Source organism: Sceloporus occidentalis, unplaced genomic scaffold, assembly GCF_023333645.1.
Source record: "Sceloporus occidentalis isolate IW3139 unplaced genomic scaffold, rSceOcc1.0.p SCAF_5, whole genome shotgun sequence".
Lineage (NCBI taxonomy): Eukaryota > Metazoa > Chordata > Lepidosauria > Squamata > Phrynosomatidae > Sceloporus > Sceloporus occidentalis.
This window is the reverse complement of record NW_028316985.1, coordinates 97,693,844-97,712,352: the sequence shown is the minus strand read 5'-3', so window position 1 is coordinate 97,712,352 and position 18,509 is coordinate 97,693,844. Positions and strand designations below refer to the sequence as shown.

At 39.9% G+C, this 18,509-nt stretch overlaps 1 protein-coding gene across 1 annotated transcript in view; it reads left to right on the top strand.

The window, feature by feature from the left end:
* Window positions 1–18,509, top strand: part of VWF (von Willebrand factor) — a 248,454-nt gene that overhangs the window by 223,595 nt on the left and 6,350 nt on the right. The window contains exons 48-50 of the mRNA XM_089527208.1: window positions 490–618; window positions 3,385–3,424; window positions 8,826–8,923. Coding sequence (XP_089383334.1) covers window positions 490–618; window positions 3,385–3,424; window positions 8,826–8,923 — 267 coding nt within the window. The remainder of the gene's footprint in view (window positions 1–489; window positions 619–3,384; window positions 3,425–8,825; window positions 8,924–18,509) is intronic.

Sequence of the window (18,509 nt, the reverse complement as noted above, 5' to 3'; positions counted from 1 at the left end):
GCAAGAGCATTTCCTTTAATTTTAAACTCAAGATGAAATTTTAGCAAATTTCTTCATTCTTTGTGACACAGGAAAGTATCATGCTTTATTTCTTGTTGATTTAGCTCCATCTCTTTACATGATACTTACAGGGGACCTGAACAAATAAAATAGGCTTCTTCACTGATATAATGGAGCAAACTAAACAAATAGCAAAGTATATCCAACTTACATTTTACTTTTCCCACAGTGTGTATGTGTAAAGAAAAGAATGTGTGTTTAATTGGTTATCTTGATATTGGCAAGACCCCCAGACCCAGCAGAGCTACTGACTCTTACCTGACATATCCTTGTGAGGCAGGGAGCCTTTGCTTGTAGAACATACTAGCAAACTGGCAATAAAAATGTAAATTGCTCCAAAAACTAAAAAACTGTTTTGTAACTTTTAAAAAACTTTGTTTTCTGTTAAAGTTGAATTATTTTATTACTAAAAATCGCAAATCTTTACAGCCAAATGAGATGATTCAGGATGACTGTGAAAGCCACTCTTGCAAGGTCAACATGAAAGGAGACTTCATCTGGGAAAGGAGAATAACTGGCTGCCCCCCATTTGATTCAAATAAATGTCTGTCTGGTGGAGTAAGTAGTGATCCAAGTACTTCATTGATTAAGTTATCATTCTGTTGTTAAATAATTACAGTACCAGTTGTATCCTGAATGTTTTACAGAATATAACAAAAAAGAAAGACATCAACTAGTTTTCAGTCTAAATTTTGACAGTGAGGCAAAAGATGAACTAGAGAAGAAACATAATAGCATGTCATGATAAAAGAAAAGGGGCAAATTCATTAAGAGATAATTTATCAATCCTGTTTTGGCTGTTGTTCCCCAGAGTGACTGGAAACCAAGGGCTAAAACTTGATACAGTACCAATTTTGATTCTACCCAAATCTGGATGTTGCCTTTGTATGTGCTTTTGTTGTTAAAATTGTAAGGTTTGTTTCATTAAAGCCTCATTCTAATTATATTTGGGTTTGTTTTCTATTGATTTCAATGGACAACCACAATCCTATTTCCTTTAACCTTTGTGCGTTTTGTTTACCCAAACAGAATGAATTTTCAGACATTTTACTATTTCACCATATAATTCTGCTTGCCAAATTGGTGGCATACTTGATTGCCTTGATTACATCTCATTTAGACTATTGTAATGCACTTTATGTGGGGTTGACCTTAGAAACTGTTCAGAAACTGAAGTGGGTCCAAAATGCTGTGGCCAGGCTGTTGACTGGGGCTGGCTACAGGGATCATGCAACTCCCCTGCTGAAATAGGTTCACTGACTAACTGTCCATTTCCAGGCAGAATTCAAGATGCTAGTTTTGACCTTTAAAGCCTTAAACAGCTTGGGTCCTATCTGAAGGACCATGTCTCCCTATACAAACCAGCCCGAGCACTAAGACTGGCAGGAGAGGGCTTTCTCTCAGTCCCTCCATCTTCACCAACAAGTACAGTTGGTGAGTTCTCAGGAGAGAGCCTCTCCATGGCTGCTCCAAGACTGTGGAACTCCATTCCATGGGAGGTCAGGTCAGCACCCTCCCTGCTTTCTTTCTGCTGGCAGTTGAAGACGTTTTTGTTTAGGCAGGCATTTGGTGGGTGAATTTTACTTGTGTAGTGTGATGTGCTGCCTCAGTGTTTTAATGGGTTTCACTGGATTAAACTATGCTGTTTTTAACTTATGTTTTAATGTTGGTAATATTTAATTACTGGGACTCAAGTGGTTAAGATGCTGGCTCTGTTGATTGCGAGATCAGCAGGTTGGCAGTTTGAGGCCCAGGTGCTATGTGATGGGGTGAGCTCCCATCACTAGTCCCAGTTGGAAAGCATGCAAATGCAAGTAGATAAATAGGTGCCACTTCGGTGGGAAAGTAAACAGCATTCTGTGCAATCATGCTGGCCACATGATCACAGAGTAGTAATCTCTGACAATGCTGGCTCTTCAGTTTAGTAACAGAGATTAGCACTGCCCACTGAAGTCAGACAGGACTTGATAACCTTGTCAAAGGAGAATGCCTTTACCTTTACTAATATTTAAATATTTTTAAACTTTTGTATCAATGTTTTAGTTCTTTTTAAATTATTCCAACCCACCTTGAATCCCATTGTGGGGGGAAAGACAGGGTATAAATCCTTGAAATGAAAAAATAATATTAATTACCAATAAGTTTTATTTGGCATAAAGTTTGATGGACTGCAGCCCAGTTCATGGTATGGCAGTTAATATGAGAAGTTGTAAAAATGATCTTATGTCAAATAAAACTTAAAAGTCATTAAGATGCCACAATAATATCTGTTCTCTTTTCTGTTGATAATTAATTAGTCTTAGGAAAAAATAAATATTACAAATGAAACAAGGCTGCTAGCAGAAATGGCAGCAGTGTGGCAGGCTGTTCCCCTGGCCCCTCCCAGTCTGAAGTTGCAGTATCATTTATTCTGTGTCCTGATACGATTATGCAGAGCACTTCCTTGCATCACCCAAACCAGTGGAATGTGTGAGAGAAAACATACAGCACAATGACATCAGGGGCAGATAAATAAACATATGGAATATGAACACTCTAGTCATAAGGGAGACCCCCAACTCTGCACTCTGTGTCCTATGAAGTAGCAGCCCATAGCATTTTTGATGATGAAAATACTAAGATTTGATTCTTCTGATTTGTTTGTATGGCTATTTTGGCTTTTTCTTATTACTTTGGTAACCAAAAGTTACATTATTTTAATGGATGTTTTATAGTTTCATTGTAGGGACAGATGGAAAATTGTAAGGTTTTGATAGACTTTCAGCCTATCTTTCAGTCTGTTCCATGTGGCTTCTGTGTATTAAAGAAAATTCTACTCTCTCTGTATGTTTTTAAAAATATACACAATTTTCCAATTGCATGGAATGTTTGTATGCATCCCTCCATTGACTGTGTTTGTATTCATTACTGAAATATACACATACTTTCTTAATGAACACATTTTATCAGGCACTTTTTTCTTTTTCTGCAGAATATGTCACAACTACTGAAATGTGCAGATTTAATACAGTTTACATCCTTTCCATTAAAATATACCCCTCCCCCGGAAAAAAAATATCTGATGAAGCTTATTCTTTGTAATCCATTATAATTGTAAGTCACCATGGGATGAGAGGACTAGTGTAAAAACTTTCTAGATGTAACACAATGACATTTCTGACAGCAGCCTTATATTCCTGGCCAAACTAGACATATTAATCAGAATACACAATTAACATCTTCTATCATCCTCTGCTATTCAGACAGTACATTGTAGTTTGCAAAAATCTTGTGAATGAGTGTATGAGAACTCAGCTTATCTTAAATAATGTGTTCTCTTTTTAGGGTAAAATTGCAAAAATTGACAACACCTGCTGTAAAACATGTAAGTAGACAGTATTCCTTTAAGATACCTAGTTTGAATGGAAAACTTAAAATAATAATAATTAAAAAATGACATGATTGACACATAGTTTGCTATTGTGTATTTGATGATCTCAAATATAAAAAGCTGGTGAATGGCTTGTGGAGGAGTAAATCAAAATCAAAGCATTTATATCCCCTGTTTGTCCACTATTACCAGGGGAAAATGTAGGACAAATTCGAGACCAAACTGTAGGACAACTGCAGGACAAAACTCAGCCTAAAATGTAGGACATTTAAGGTCCTCCATTTTTCTTAAATGTCCTACATTTTGGGCTGAGTTTTGTCCTGTAGTTGTCCTACAGTTTGGTCTAGAATTTGTTCCACATATTGTCCCTGGTAATAGTGGACAATTATGGCAACCCTACTGTGATCCCTATCAGAATTTTCCCCTCTCGTACCTTCTGTTTGTAATGGTGCCTTTGTGGGCCTTCCTCCTCTTTTTCTAGTCAGGACTGTGGAGGGGACAAAAGCTTACAGCGCCCCACAACCATTGTCCCAATCCAGCTTGCCTTTCCTTGTCAGTTATTTTGGTTTTTTTAAGAATAGCCACATACTGACAAATTATTTGATTAGTACCTTGATCCTATAATAAACCACCATATTCTAATAGTAACGCTTTGCAAACCAACATTTTATTTACAGTCAACACATTTACAACTAAAGACATCTGTGAAAATCTGAATGGAAAAAGCCTGTAAATGAAATATTTTTAATCAAGTCTCTGATTATACCTTGTTTATGAAAGTGATATTCTTTCTGATGGAATCAGTCTTAACAATGTGCATACTTCCCCATTAAGAACTATGGAACCAGAAGCTGGTTAAAATCAACTTGTTCAGACAGGATCATACGGTTTAAATATGCAGACCTCACTATCTAGGAATACAGCTTTTGAGTGTAAGAGAGAAGCATGCCTCCAATTGTTACTCCATGGAGTATCATAGAATCAAGGGCCATCCAGTCCAACCGCCTGCCATATAAGAACTCTCAATCAAAGTATACCTGACAGATGGCCATCAGGCCTCTGTTTAAAGACCTTCAAGGAAGGAGAATCCACTACACTCCGAGGAAGTGTGTTCCATTATGGAACAGCCCTTACTGTCAGGAAGTTCCTCCTAAGGTCAGGGTGAATCTCTTTTCCTGTAGCTTGCAACCATTGTTCTGTGTCCCGTTCTCTGGAGCAGCAGAAAACAAGCTTCCTCCCTCATCAATAAGACATCCCTTCAAATATTTAAACAGGGCTATCACATCGCCTCTTAACCTTCTCTTCTCCAAGTTAAACATCCCCAGCGCCCTAACTCGTTCCTCATAGGGCATGGTTTCCAGACCCTTCACCATTTTAGTCATCCTCCTTTGGACACGCTACAGTTTCTCAATGTCCTTTTTGAATTGTGGTGCCCAGACAACGCAATGTTCCAGATGGTACCTGACCAAAGCAGAATACAATGGCATTATTACTTCCCTTGATCTAGACACTATACTTTTATTGATGCAACCTAAAATTGCATTGTCCTTGTTAGCTGCCGCATCACACTGTTGACTCATGTTCAACTTGTGGTCTACTTGGACTCCTAGATCCCTTTCACATGTAGTCTCGTTCAGCCAGGTGTCCCCCATCCTATATCTGTGCATTTCATCTTTCCCACCTAAAGTGCAGTACCTTACATTTCTCCATGTTGAATTTCATTTTGTTAGCTGTGGCCTAGCTTTCTAGTCTATTCAGGTCATTTTGAATTTTAATGCTGTCCTCTGGTGTGTTAGCTACTCCTCCTAATTTGGTGTCATCTGCAAATTTGATAAGTATGCTCCCAATTCTGTTATCTAAGTCATTGATAAAGATGTTGAATAGCATTGGGCCCAGGACAGAGCCCTTTGGGACCTCACTGGTCACTTCTCTCCAAGATGAAAAGGAGCCATTGTTGAGCACCCTTTGGGTTCGGCCAGTTAGCCAATTACAAATCCATATGTTACTTTGTCTGGCCACATTTCACTAGCTTGTTTGCAAGAATGTAATGGGGAACCCTGGCAAAAGCCTTACTGAAATCAAGATATACTATATCCACAGCATTCCCTTCATTTAACAAGCTGGTAATTTTATATATAAAAAAAAAAAAGATCAGATTTGTCTGGCATGACTTCTTTCTCTGAAACCCATGTTGATTTTTTGTGGTTATAGAATTGCCTTCTAGATGTTCACAGACTCTCTGTTTAATTATCTGCTCTAGAATCTTTCCTGGTATTGATATCAGACTAACTGAATGATAATTGCTGGGATCCTCTTTTTCCCTCTTTTTGAAGATGGGGACGATGTTTGCCCTCCTCCAGTCTACTGGGACTTCTGCTGTCCTCCAGGAGTTCTCAAAGATTATTGCTAATGGCTCTGATGTTACATTTGCCAGTTCTTTTAATACTCTTGGATGTAGTTCATCAGGTCCTAGAGACTTATATTCATTTAGATTAACCAGGTACTCCTGTGCTATCTCTTTGCTTATTCTGTGCTGAATTTCCTCTATTCTGTCCTCTGTTCCATTTCCTCAGGTTGAGCACCCTTTTCCTTTTTGAGAAGACTGAGGCAAAGAAGGTGTTGAGTAATTCTGCCTTTTCTCTGTCCCCTGTTAGCATTTTACCATCTTCTCCACGCAGTGGCCCTACCGTTTCCTTCTTCTTCCTTTTGCTGCAGACATATCCAAAAAAGCCCTTTTTGTTGTTCTTAACCTCTCTAGCAAGCCTGAGTTCATTCTGAGCTGTAGGTTTTCTGACTTTATCAGAGTCAAGTGTCTAGACATCATAATTTCTAATTTTTCTGAACAAGCTTTGTCATCCCTGTAGTCCGGCACTAGTCCAGAGTGTTGTTAATTAATAAACAGTTGGGTTGGTTGATGTCTGGACCCAGACCCATGCTTTTGGCTAATCCTATTTTCAGCTGTAAGCAATAAAATTGTGGCTTTTTTTTCTCTCCACCTGGTTATGATGTGTGGTCTTTCACACCTTGTGGCTTTGCCTTTATATCTACAAATATTATATGAAGACATAGCCTAGTTAGTCTAGAAAATCAGTATAAAAAAGGATCTTGTAGCAGTAGACTGAAAGATAGAAGTTGGTAGCATGAGCTCAAGACTACGAAAGCTAGTTGTTAGGAAGTCTCTAATTGGGGGAATTTCTTAATTTAGCTCAAATTGCTGAGAGGGAGGGTTAACAACGCCCTTACGAGATGTTGTTGTTTAGTTTATACCAGAGGGGCTAAAAAATCCCTTAAAAGATGACGTGGAGACAGACTGTTCCAATTAAAGTCCAAATATTTATTAAAAGGGAAACAAACACACAGCAAGGGATACAAAGACACACACAATCAATGCTCAATGAAAGCAAAGGAGGAAAATTCAGGAGAGAGTTGAGAGAGGCAAAACTACGGGAGATACTTCCAAAGGCTTCTCTGGGGGTCCAATGCAGTTGTGGATGATGGAAGAAACATAGCCACCGGAACGTGGGGAAAATGGCAGAGGGAGCTAAAATCAGAGTCCAGTCTGGCATGGAGCCAGAGTCCAGTGTATTATCTCTAGGGCTCCTGCCCCCTCCTTTGCAAACTGTCTACCTGACCTCTTCGCTTTGGAGAAATGGCAGTTCTACTAGGAGGTCAGACTGAAGTCAGAGTGAAGTCCACACACTCCAAAATTTAATAAATCTACATGTTCTAACATAATGCTACCACTTTCTGTCTTTCAGCTAGTCTCAAAGGTGCTGCAAGATCCCTTTGCATAAATATTATATTTTACAACTATACTATTGTCACTAAATGGATGAATTTCAAAAGCAAAACATGACTGAATCTAACATTCTTTCTCCTGGGCAGTTTTGTACATGTGAAAATGATTTTAATCTATTATTTTTTTCTATTCCAAACAATTTCATTATATCCACAACAGTAGAATTTTTTGAATTAGCAGTCTATAGAATCATTGGATCCCATAATTGAAAGAGACCACAAAAGCCATCCAGTCCAACCCCCCCTGCCTTACACAATGAAAGCACTCCCAACAGATGGCCATCAAACCTCTGTTTAAAAGCCTCAGAAGAAAGAGATTTCACATACTCTAAGGCACACAGCTCTTACTGTCAGAAAATTGTTTGTAATGTTTAGGTTGAATTTCTTTTCCCATTGCTTGAATCCATTGCAAAAAACAAGCTTGCCCCATCTTCAGTATGACATTATTTCAAATATTTAGACATAGCTATCCTGTCACCTCTTAACCTCCCCCAGGCTAAAAAATACTCATCTCCCTAAGCAGCTATACATAGGGCATGGTTTCAAGACCTTTTACCATTTTGTTCACCCTCATCTGGACATGCTCAGGCTGGCAACATGCTTCTTCAGTTGTATTGTCCAGAACTGACATACAGTGGGCCCTCTCCTTACACGGGGGATCCATTCCAGATGCCCCCTTCCCCGTGTAAGGGAAAATCCGCATATGTTTGTGCCCCATAGGAAACAATGAGGTGCATGCACACGGCGGTGATGCGGCGTGGGTGGACAGGGGCGCGCACTATTGTTTTTATTGTTGCGTGGCTTCCACATAAGCAGGAAGCCACATATAGTGCACCCGCATATGGCGCGGGCACACTGTATTACTTCAGGAGAGGTCTGGCCAAAGCAGAATAGAGTGGTACTATTACTTCTCTTGATCTGGACACTACACTCCTATTGATGCAGCTTAGAACTGCATTGGTATTTTTAACTGCCACATCACACTGCTGACTCATGTTCAGTTTCTCATCTACTAAAATTAATAGATTTCTTTCACACATACTTTTGTCAAGCAAAGTGTCACTCATCATGTATCTGCACATTTAATTTTACTCCCTAAGTGTAATAATCTCCCTGTTGAAGTTCATTTTGTTAGTTTTGGCTGAGATTTCTTATCTGTTATGGTCATTTTGACCATATCCAAGTCACTGATAAAGATGCCAAACAGTACTGGGCCAAGGACAGAATCCTGTGCCAATCAACTAGTCATTTTCCTCCTTGATAAAAGACCCATTGGTGAGCACCCTTCTGCAAAGACACTATGCATGGTATATTTTGTTGGATTAACCAACAATAAATGGTGTTACGTGACTGTATCTCATTTTCTAATATGTTTATATTGCTAAATTAATGGTTCATTTTACTTTCTTTTATTGTTAATGTTTGTATAGATTTATAAATTTTAATGTTAAAAAAAACAATGGTCTAATACATGTTATACACATTACATATGTTTAACAAAACCAGAAGATGGTTGTGATATATAGTATGAAATGATTCTCTCCAATATCTCTCCATATAGACTTACTTAATTATACCCTTCTTCTTGTTCTCTTAGGTGTAGAGCCAGAGTGCAAACGAGTCACAGGCAGGCTGGAATATGTGAAAATGGATGACTGTGTGAATGAAAACCAGCTGAATATCCATTATTGTGAGGTAACAATTTTATAAAAACAACTGTATGAAAACAGAGGGAGAGATACTTTATATAGATAATGCATAATCTTCCGAGGTATGCCCTGGCAACAGTTTGCAAAGAAGAGCTCTCTTTCCCCTTTTTTAATTTTTTTAAAATTATTTTTGGCAAAAATGCACATGGTTTTTGCAATAGATATATAGATAGAACGTAAGCAGGAGGAAGCGTCAATTCAGGGCAGGTCAGAGGGACAGAGCAAGCCAAGCCTCCGCTCTCCAGCAGGGACCTTTCCCTTATTATTTTTATTATTTTTAATTATTTTTGGCAGTCCATGCGCATGGTTTTTGCTTCAGGTAAGTATATCTTAGAACGTGGCTAGCTGCTTGTTCACTTTCCCTTTCATTTCCTCGCTTCTAGCAAAGGGGAAATGCTGCAAAGGGCACTTTGCAAGACTTTTTTTCCTTTGTGAATGAATGCTACAATGCAAATGTTACAATGTTTCTCTTTCCAATTTGGCAAATTGGTAAATTGATACAGAATGCTTTTGCTACTGTCTCTAAGGAATTCAGGGGTAGCCTAGGAAAAGCAAAGAATGCATGGCATTGCATCCTTTTCTGGCATTCCGAGGTGAGGAATTAATTTATCATCATCATCATCATCATCATCATCATCATCATCATCATCACCACCACCACCACCACCACATGTGTATGAGGGCTATGATTATTATTATTATTATTATTATTATTATTATTATTATTATTATATGTGGCAAGGAGGGAGGATACAGGATGCAGAGATGGCATTAGCTTGCATTTTGGGGTTGAAAATGGGGCGAAGGGTAGATCATAACCTGCACTGACCCAAATGCCCACAACACACACACACACACACACACACACACACACACACACACAAGGTTTTTAAATTTGACAAAATGTGCGCATTCTGACGCCTGGTTCTTTAAAAAAAAAGGAGGGGGAAGCACACTTCCGATGGCCCAATGAGTGCTGGAAATGTCACTATGATGATCGCGGAACTAAATTTGATTGACAGCCAGAAGCCTTCATTTTAAACCCAAATTCTCCAAGAGGGCATTCAGGGTTAAAATACCCTGACTGGTAGTCAGCACCTGCTTCCTGAGGGATTTGGGGAGGGAGAAACCGAAGCTTCCTGGTTCTTTCCAGCACAAAAGTGCCAGTGAGAATGGAGCCAAGATGTCTTGAGAAGTGTGATATCCTTGTGGGGCAAAAATCCATGATGTAAGGGAGATGCTGACAAGACTCATCAAGCCCACCTACTGTTATCCCTTCCTTTTCATCCATGTGGGAACCATGTGGGGACAGTGCAAAGCATAACCTTCAGAATATCAAAAGGGATTATGAGGCTCTGAGTAGGAAGCTGAAAGGTCTAGATGCACAGGTAGTTATTTTGTCTTTCCTTCAAATGGAAGGGCATGGCCAAGGAAGTAAGAGAAAAACAGCGGACATGAATAGTGGTTTGACAAACCAATTTTTTTCTTCTTGTCCATTGAGAACTTGATGAGAATTTTTTAAAAAAATATTCGTTTCACAAGTCCCACTTTCAAAAGGTTATTTTTTCTCTCCCTGTCAGCAGTTAGAGAAGTATTTTTCACAGATTTCTCAAATGACAATAAAAGACAAGTTAGAAATTTATGCTAATTACGAGTGTTGGTGCTAATTTAATTTGCTTTTCAAACTCAATTAACATGTCAAAAGGAAGTTGGGCAGATGTTTAAAGAATATTCCTCTGCTTGAAAAAAACTGAAGGCACACACACAAAAAGAAAAAAAAACCAATTTCAACAAATAATCTTTGATTGAAGCCACAGCAAGAAATGGTAGAGTTGAGGGGACCCTCAAGGATTATCCAGTCCAACCTGCTTCTCCTATGAAGTAATACATAGGCATACATATGATCCTAGAGGACATGTAGTCTGACCCCCTGTTCAACATCAGGGTGGCACTGGAAGATGTGACAAAACAAGGATTTTCTTGGCATAAAGAGGAGTTTTGCCATGGGCTGCCCCTGGAGATGAGACAGTGTGACCTTCACAAAAGAGAAGGAGGTGGGTGGGGTGGCAAATGGCAATGCTCTTCTCTCAAGAAGGGGTGGGTGGGGTGCAATGGCAGGAATTCTGCCATGGATAAAACCTAGCATTCAAAGGGATTTCCAAGGGTCATCCATGAAGTTGCAGTTGAACCTGAGAGCATGTGACTTGCCCAAGGTCACCAAGTGAATTTCTATGGTGAAATGGGAGGCTAGAGTGCTAATCCAGCTCAGCCATGTAAATCCAGAGGGTGACCCTGGGTAAGTCACAGTCTCTCACTCATGGATATTCTGCACTCTCCTTGTCAATAATAACAACAGCAGCAGCAGCAGCAGCATGATAGGTTTGCCTTAGCATTACCATGAGAGAGGTGCAGAGAGAGAGTTGACCATGCCCTGCCTCTGAGGCTGAGAGAGTGTGACCCTCACAAAAGAGAAGAAGAGATGGGGTGGGGTGCAATGGCAGGAATTCTGCCATGGATAAAACCTAGCATTCGAAGGGATTCCCAAGGGTAATCCAACCCCCCTTCTACCATGAAGGAATACCTAGGAGTTGGAGTTGAAGCTGAGAGCATGTGATTTGCCTAAGGTCACCCAGTGAATTTCTATGGTGACGTGGGAGGCTAGAGTGCTAATCCCAGCTCAGCCATGTAAATCCAGAGGGTGACCCTGGGTAAGTCATACTGTCTCAGCCTCAGGGACATTTTGAACACTCCTTGCCCAAAAGCAAACCAATCATAGAATATATAAATAAATAAATTGTAACTTTACCATTTAAAGAGGCTTTCTTTAAATGAAAGAAAACCAAGCATTCTCCCCTTTCCAAAGGGCAGAACCATCACCATTCATGATGATGACAAACCCTATACATAATATTTCCTCTTTTTATTTATTTTTACCCCTTCCCCCCCCCCCCCACCCCAGGAATGATGTTTTCTTTTTAACTGCTTTTCCTGAGGCAGAAGAATTCTGTTATGTGCTTGCACAGAGCTTTGACATATAAGGGGACTGGACTGTATGACCCTTGGGGTCCCATTATTTCTCCGTAGACAGGCATGCAAAATATTACGTTAGCAAACTGAGCTAAGTGAACTTTATTTTCTTTGGTTTAATTGTTATAAACAGAACATCACTGGAGAGCAGAGTCTGAGCGGCTGAAATATTCCCTGCTGAATTCTTCTTCCCATTTGTTTTTCAAAGCAAAGTGAGCTAACATGGGGGAGGATGCCCTGTCTCCTTTCATCCTACTGCTTTATTATTGGCAAGGAGAGTACAGAATATCCATGAGTGAGAGAGTGCAATTTACCCAAGGTCACCTTCTGGATTTACATTGCTGAGCTGGGATTAGCACTCTAGCCTCCCACTTCACCATAGAAATTCACTGGATGACTTTGGGTAAGTCACATGCTCTCAGCTTCAACTCCAACCCTATAAGCCTAGGTATTTCTTCATGGTAGAAGGGGGCAGAATGGCAGAATTCCTGCCATTGAACCCCACCTTGCCCCTTCTTCTCTTTTGTGAAGGTCACACTCTTTCAGCCTCAGAGGCAGGCTCTCTGTATCTCTCTCATGGTGATGCTAAGGCAAACCTATCATGCAATTCTTCTTCTTCTTTTTCTTCTTCTTTTTCTTTTTCTTTTCCTTCTTTTCCTTCTTCTTCTTATTATTGGCAAGGGGAGTGCAGAATATCCATGAGCGAGAGAGTGTGACTTACCCAGGATCTCCTTCTGGATTTACATGGCTGAGCTGGGATTAGCAAGTCACATGCTCTCAGCTGCAACTCCAACTCCTAGGTATTCCTTCATTGTAGAAGGGGGTCGGAATTCTCCTTACGCGGGGGGGGGGGGGTCTGGAATGGATCCCCCATGTAAGGCAAGGGCCCACTGTAATGGAGTGGAAGTGACAGGATCCTGAGGTGGTAGTAACCATGTTTTCCTGCATTATACAGCAGAAAGGGGAAGCCAAGCATATATGCATGCATTCTAGACCTTTAAAAAGCTGATTTAAGTAAAATTAGGGAATACTGGCAGCAATGCCATGGTTAGGAATACTAACAGAGGGAAGGGAGTTCATGAGGAATGGGAGTTTCTTAAAAGTGAGATTTTGAACACAGAATTTCAAACAATTCCATTAAGGAGAAAAAGTGGAAGGTATCTCTAGAAATGAGGATGGATATCTAAAGAAGCAAAGAATTCTTTCTATGCTGCACGTATTGCATCAGTGGAGTCTTGTCCAGCAGAGCTGTTCAGGGTGGTTAAAGAGATAACCCAACTGCCTCCCACCCTGAATCCGTTGCTAAAACCATCTGTAACCTGCTGTGACGCTTTCAATGACTTCTTTGTGGATAAAATCTCTCAGATAAAGGCTGATTTGGACGTGGACATTATAACAGAAACAGTAAGAGAGATGTCCAGTGACTCCACGGACTGTGTTTTCACATTATGAATTTGTAAATATCTATTAAGTGGACAAATTCCTTGGAAGTGTAAAGAGGACAGCATGCTCTCTCACTTGTGGTTGACGGTTCAGGGAAGGATGCAACAAAAACTTTATTATATCTTATAATTAATACATCCCTTAAAGAGGGAATATTTCCATCAAAACTGAAACAAGCGATAGTTAAACCACTTTTTAAAAAACCCTCCTTAGATCCGCTGATGAGAAACAATTACAGACCGGTCTCCCTCTTACCATTTTTGGGCAAAGTGATTGAGAGGGCAGTCGTCCTCCAACTCCAAGCTGTTTTGGATGAAACCGATTATCTGGACCCATTTCAAACCAGTTTTAGTACGGGATACGGAGTTGAGATGGCCATGGTCTCCTTAGTCGATGATCTCCGTCTGGGCATCAACAGGGGAAGTGTGACTTTGTTCGTGCTCTTGGACATCTCAGAGGCTTTCTGGAACGCCTGAGGGAGCTAGGTATTGGGGGCACTGCGCTCCAGTGGCTCCATTCCTACCTCTTGGGCAGATTCCAGATGGTGAAGCTGGGGGACAGCTGCTCTTCTAAAAGAGAGCTGTCATCTGGCATCCCTCAGGGCACCATTCTGTCCCCCATTCTGTTTAACATTTACATGAAACCTCTAAGAGAGATTATCCAGAGACATAAGGCATGGTGTTATCAATATGCTTACGACACCCAAATTTATTTCTCTATGTCTCTGACTGATGCAGTGACTAAGGATAGCATCTCTCCTCTGGATGCTTGTCTTAAGTCAGTAATGGGCTGGATGCGGGAAAACAAACTCAAGCTGAATCCAGAGAAAATGGAGGTCCTTGCGATAGGTTCACCAAGTCCAGGGATGGAGATTTGTCAACCAGTCCTAGACAGGGTCACACTTCCCCTAAAGGATGAAGTTCACAGTTTGGGGGTACTTCTGGATCCATCTCTACCATTATCATCTCAAGTAGATGCGATGGCCAACTGCGTCCCTACCTGGACCGAAAGGACCTTGAAGCAGTTGTACTTGCACTGGTAATCTCTCTTTTGATTTCTGTAATGTGCTTTACATGGGGCTGCCTTTGTACCAAGTTCGGAAGCTTCTATTGGTGCAAAATGCGGCAGCCAGATTGGTCACTGGAACACCTAGATCAGATCACATAACACCAGTAATAAAATCTCTTCACTGGCTGCCAATCAGCTTCTGGGCACAGTACAAAGTGTTGGTTATTACCTTTAAAGCCCTATATGGCTTGGGCCTGAGTTACTTGAGGGAATGCCTCTCCCTACACAATCCCCACCCCGTACTTTCAGAACATCTAGGAAAAATTTATTGGAGTATCCAAAAACCAGACTAATGTCAACTTCCCATAGAGCATTTACTGCCATGGCTCCCAAATTGTGGAACAGCTTCCCGGAAGAGATCCGTCTTATTACCATCTTAGACTCCATCAAGAAGGCACTTAAGACAGATCTCTTTTGGCGAGCCTACCCCCCTGATCTGCTATAAACAACTATAAGAAGGCACTTCATTCTGAGCATGTTTACTAGAATTTAGATGTTGATATGGATATTTTATAGAATTGATATAATGTTGTGATTTTATGGACTTTATTTTATATAAATTGTAATCTTTATCTGAACTGTAATTTTCAATTTATTGATGTAATCCTGCCTTGATCCACAGGGAGAGGTGGGAAATATAAATAAAAACTATTATTATTATTATTATTATTATTATTATTATTATTATTATTATTATAGAACATTCAACTGAGATAAGAATAAAAAAGGACATGTAGGGAAATGTAGTGAAACCACCAAAGAAAATTTTAAGCAAATAGCCAGCTCATGCAAGGAGCAAGTCAGAAAAGCTAAAGCATAGGGATCCCAGGCTTGCTAGAGAGGTTAAAAACAATAAAAAGGGCTTTTTTGGTAATGTCCATAACAAAAAGAAGAATGCAGAAGATGGTGAAATGCAAAGAAGGAACAGGGAAAAAGAGAACTATGCAACAAATTCTTTGGAAATTATCACACAGGGATGGGATAAGGATGGGATTTACCACAGAAGGCTTTCCCATTAATGCAAAATGCTGGGCAGTGCTCCTTCAATGACAGGACAATGATGGAACAATAACAATATCATTTGAAAGTCTTTTGTGTGATCACAGTCAATCACACTTTCCAGATGGGATAATGTCCGGATAAGCGGGATGTCGTGTGAAAATCCTCTTGTGATCACACTATAAGAATGGGAAAAAGACAAGGATATTTTGTTCCCCATCTGATAATCGCCTTTATCTTGATTTTCTCTGAAAAGGAGAACAGTGCTCAACCTGTGAAAATGGAGCATAGAATAGGTAAAAAGATAGTACAGGAATATCCGGCTATACTAAATGAATTCAGACTCCAGGGCCAGATGAACTGCATTCAAGGGTATTAAAAGAACTGGCAGAAATAAACTCAGAAACACTACCAATATTCCACAAGAACAGGAGAGATACCAGTAGACAGCAGGAGGGGAATTTTTGTCCCCTTCTTCAAAAAGGTGGGGTGAGGGAGGACCCAAATAATTACCTCCCAGTCATCCTAACATCAATACTAAGGCATTTGATTAAACAGAAACTCTGCATACATTTAGAAAGATATGCCTGAAAATAGTTATCATTTTCTTGCTAACTATTTTCATATGTGGTGGTTATGTAGGGAGATAAAGGAGTTTTGGGAAGCATTGCATACTAAAATCCAGAATACACTGCAAACAAAATTTGAGATCAGGCCTAAATTGTTCTTACTGAATATTACAGATGATCTGGAAGGTAAATTAAATCAAGATCAAATTGGCATTCTGATTTACATGGTCACGGCTGCTCGCTTAATTATCGCCAGACATTGGAAAGGGGGAAATACCCATATGCTGGAGGATTGGTCTCTAAAACTACATGATCTGATGATAATGGATAAACTGACAATGCTGATTAATGGGAAATCAGAACAACACTTTCAAAAGAAATGGGGGAAAGTTAAGGAAATGTGGATTTACTGATAAGAGGTATATCAGACGAATTTACTGGTATAATTTGTAATGAAGAATAGCAGACTATTTATGGTGCTGTTGGTCGGCGTTGTTGAGTACACCAGTGTATATTTTATGGTTATGTGATTAATGATTAAGGAAAAATGCTGGTGGCTTGACTCTGTCCCTTTGTTTGTTTGCTTGTTTGTTTTTCCAGTTTTCTCTTTATTTGTTTCCTTTCTACGCCAAAGTCTCAATATGTAACAGAGGGATCTGTGAGACTGATTTGGGGAAAAATGGAATTTGTATATGGATAAGCGATACAAATAAAATAAATTAAAAAGAAAAAGAAAAGAAAGATATGCCTGGATTACAAAAAGTCAACATGATGGGCTTCTCAAAACAAGTTATGACTAACTAATCATATATGGTTTTTTTTGTAGAGTCAGAAGTATTGTAGATGAAGGGAATGCTGTGGATGTAGCATATCTTGTTTCAATAAGGCCATTGACATGGTCCCCCACGATATCCTTGCAAAACATCTAGTAAAATGTGGGCTGGACAATGTTACTGTCTAATGAATATGTAATTGGTTTACCCAAAAGGTTCTCACCAATGATTACTCTTCATTCAGGAGAAAATCATAGAATTATAGAGTTGGGGGAGACCCCAAGGGTCATCCAGCCCAACCTCCTGGCATGCAGGAACTCATAATCAAAGCACCCCCACAGATGGCCATCCATCCTCTGTTTAAAGGCCTCCAAAGAAGGAGACTCCACCACACGCCAAAGGAGTGTGTTCCACTGTCAAACAGTTCTTACCGTGTATTTGTCTGTTTAAATACCTCAAAGGATGGCGACTCCGCCACACTCTACAGGAGTGTGTCCCACTGTTGAACAGTTCTTATGGTCAGGAAGTTCCTCCTAATGTTAAGGTGGAATCTCTTTTCCTGTAGCTTGCATCTATTTTCCGTGTTCTAGTGTCTGGAGCAGCAGAAAACAAGCTTGTCCCATCCTCAATGTGACACCCATTCAAATACTTAAAAATGGCTTCCACAGCCACTGATTTCTCTCTCTTCCTGTGCAGGAAATGAGGTTTAAAGCCTCTGAAATCAGTTAAAAACAGCTAGGCTGCTAACTCCATTCCAGTGCCTCACAAAAGCTCACCACTCAGGAGCAAAAACACTCCAAGTTTGAAAAGGACTCACCCAATGAAAATGGCTTTCTCAGCCACTGGTTTTTCTCTCTTCCTGTGCAGGAATTGAGTAATGTGGTGCCACAGAGCAACATTTTTATAAATCACTTGGCTGATGGAATAGAGGGCATGCTTTTCAAATTTTTAGATGACACTGAGGCAGGGGAGAAAATGAAATTAACAGCTCTGATAGATGACACCTAGCTTGATATATAACCCATTCCAAAGAAATAGAAATAGACCATTCCAAAGAAATAGATCAAAGAGGAAATGAGGAGGAATGGAAGCATTACTTCCATTACTACATTTCAATCATGAGACTCACCCAACTAGTTTCCAGTGATGTCTGTTAAATCATATTAGCCTTCACGTGCTACAATGTCAGGTCATCTTCTATATTTCTCATGATTTGTGCATTAGTGTAGAGACATCTGAGTTCAGTCTCTCCATTGATTCCTTGGTTTTTTTTCTGCACACTTTTGGCTTCTTGCACTATTGGCAAAGACTTTATCATTGAAGCTATTGTCCCCAGTGCTTGTGTCTCCCTGCCCTCTGGAATGCTATCTTCTTTCCACATTAAGTTTAAAGCCCTCCTGCTCAGATTTGAAAGACTACTAGCAAATACATTACTTGTCAGAAATCTTCCTTAATATTACTGCAGTTTATGGTCCAAGAAGCCAAATTGTATGATCTTTGGAGCCAGATGTTTACTTCTAGTATTTTTCTCCCTTTCTAGGCTATGTTTTTCAATAGGAAGCAGCAACAAAATATCAATTTGAGCTCCAAGGTCCTATAGCTTTTCCACCAGAGAATTGGAGTGCTTTGCAACTTATTGAAAGCTATAGCTTGCTGTATCATTTGTTCCAACATGGATCCAAAGGAAGGGATA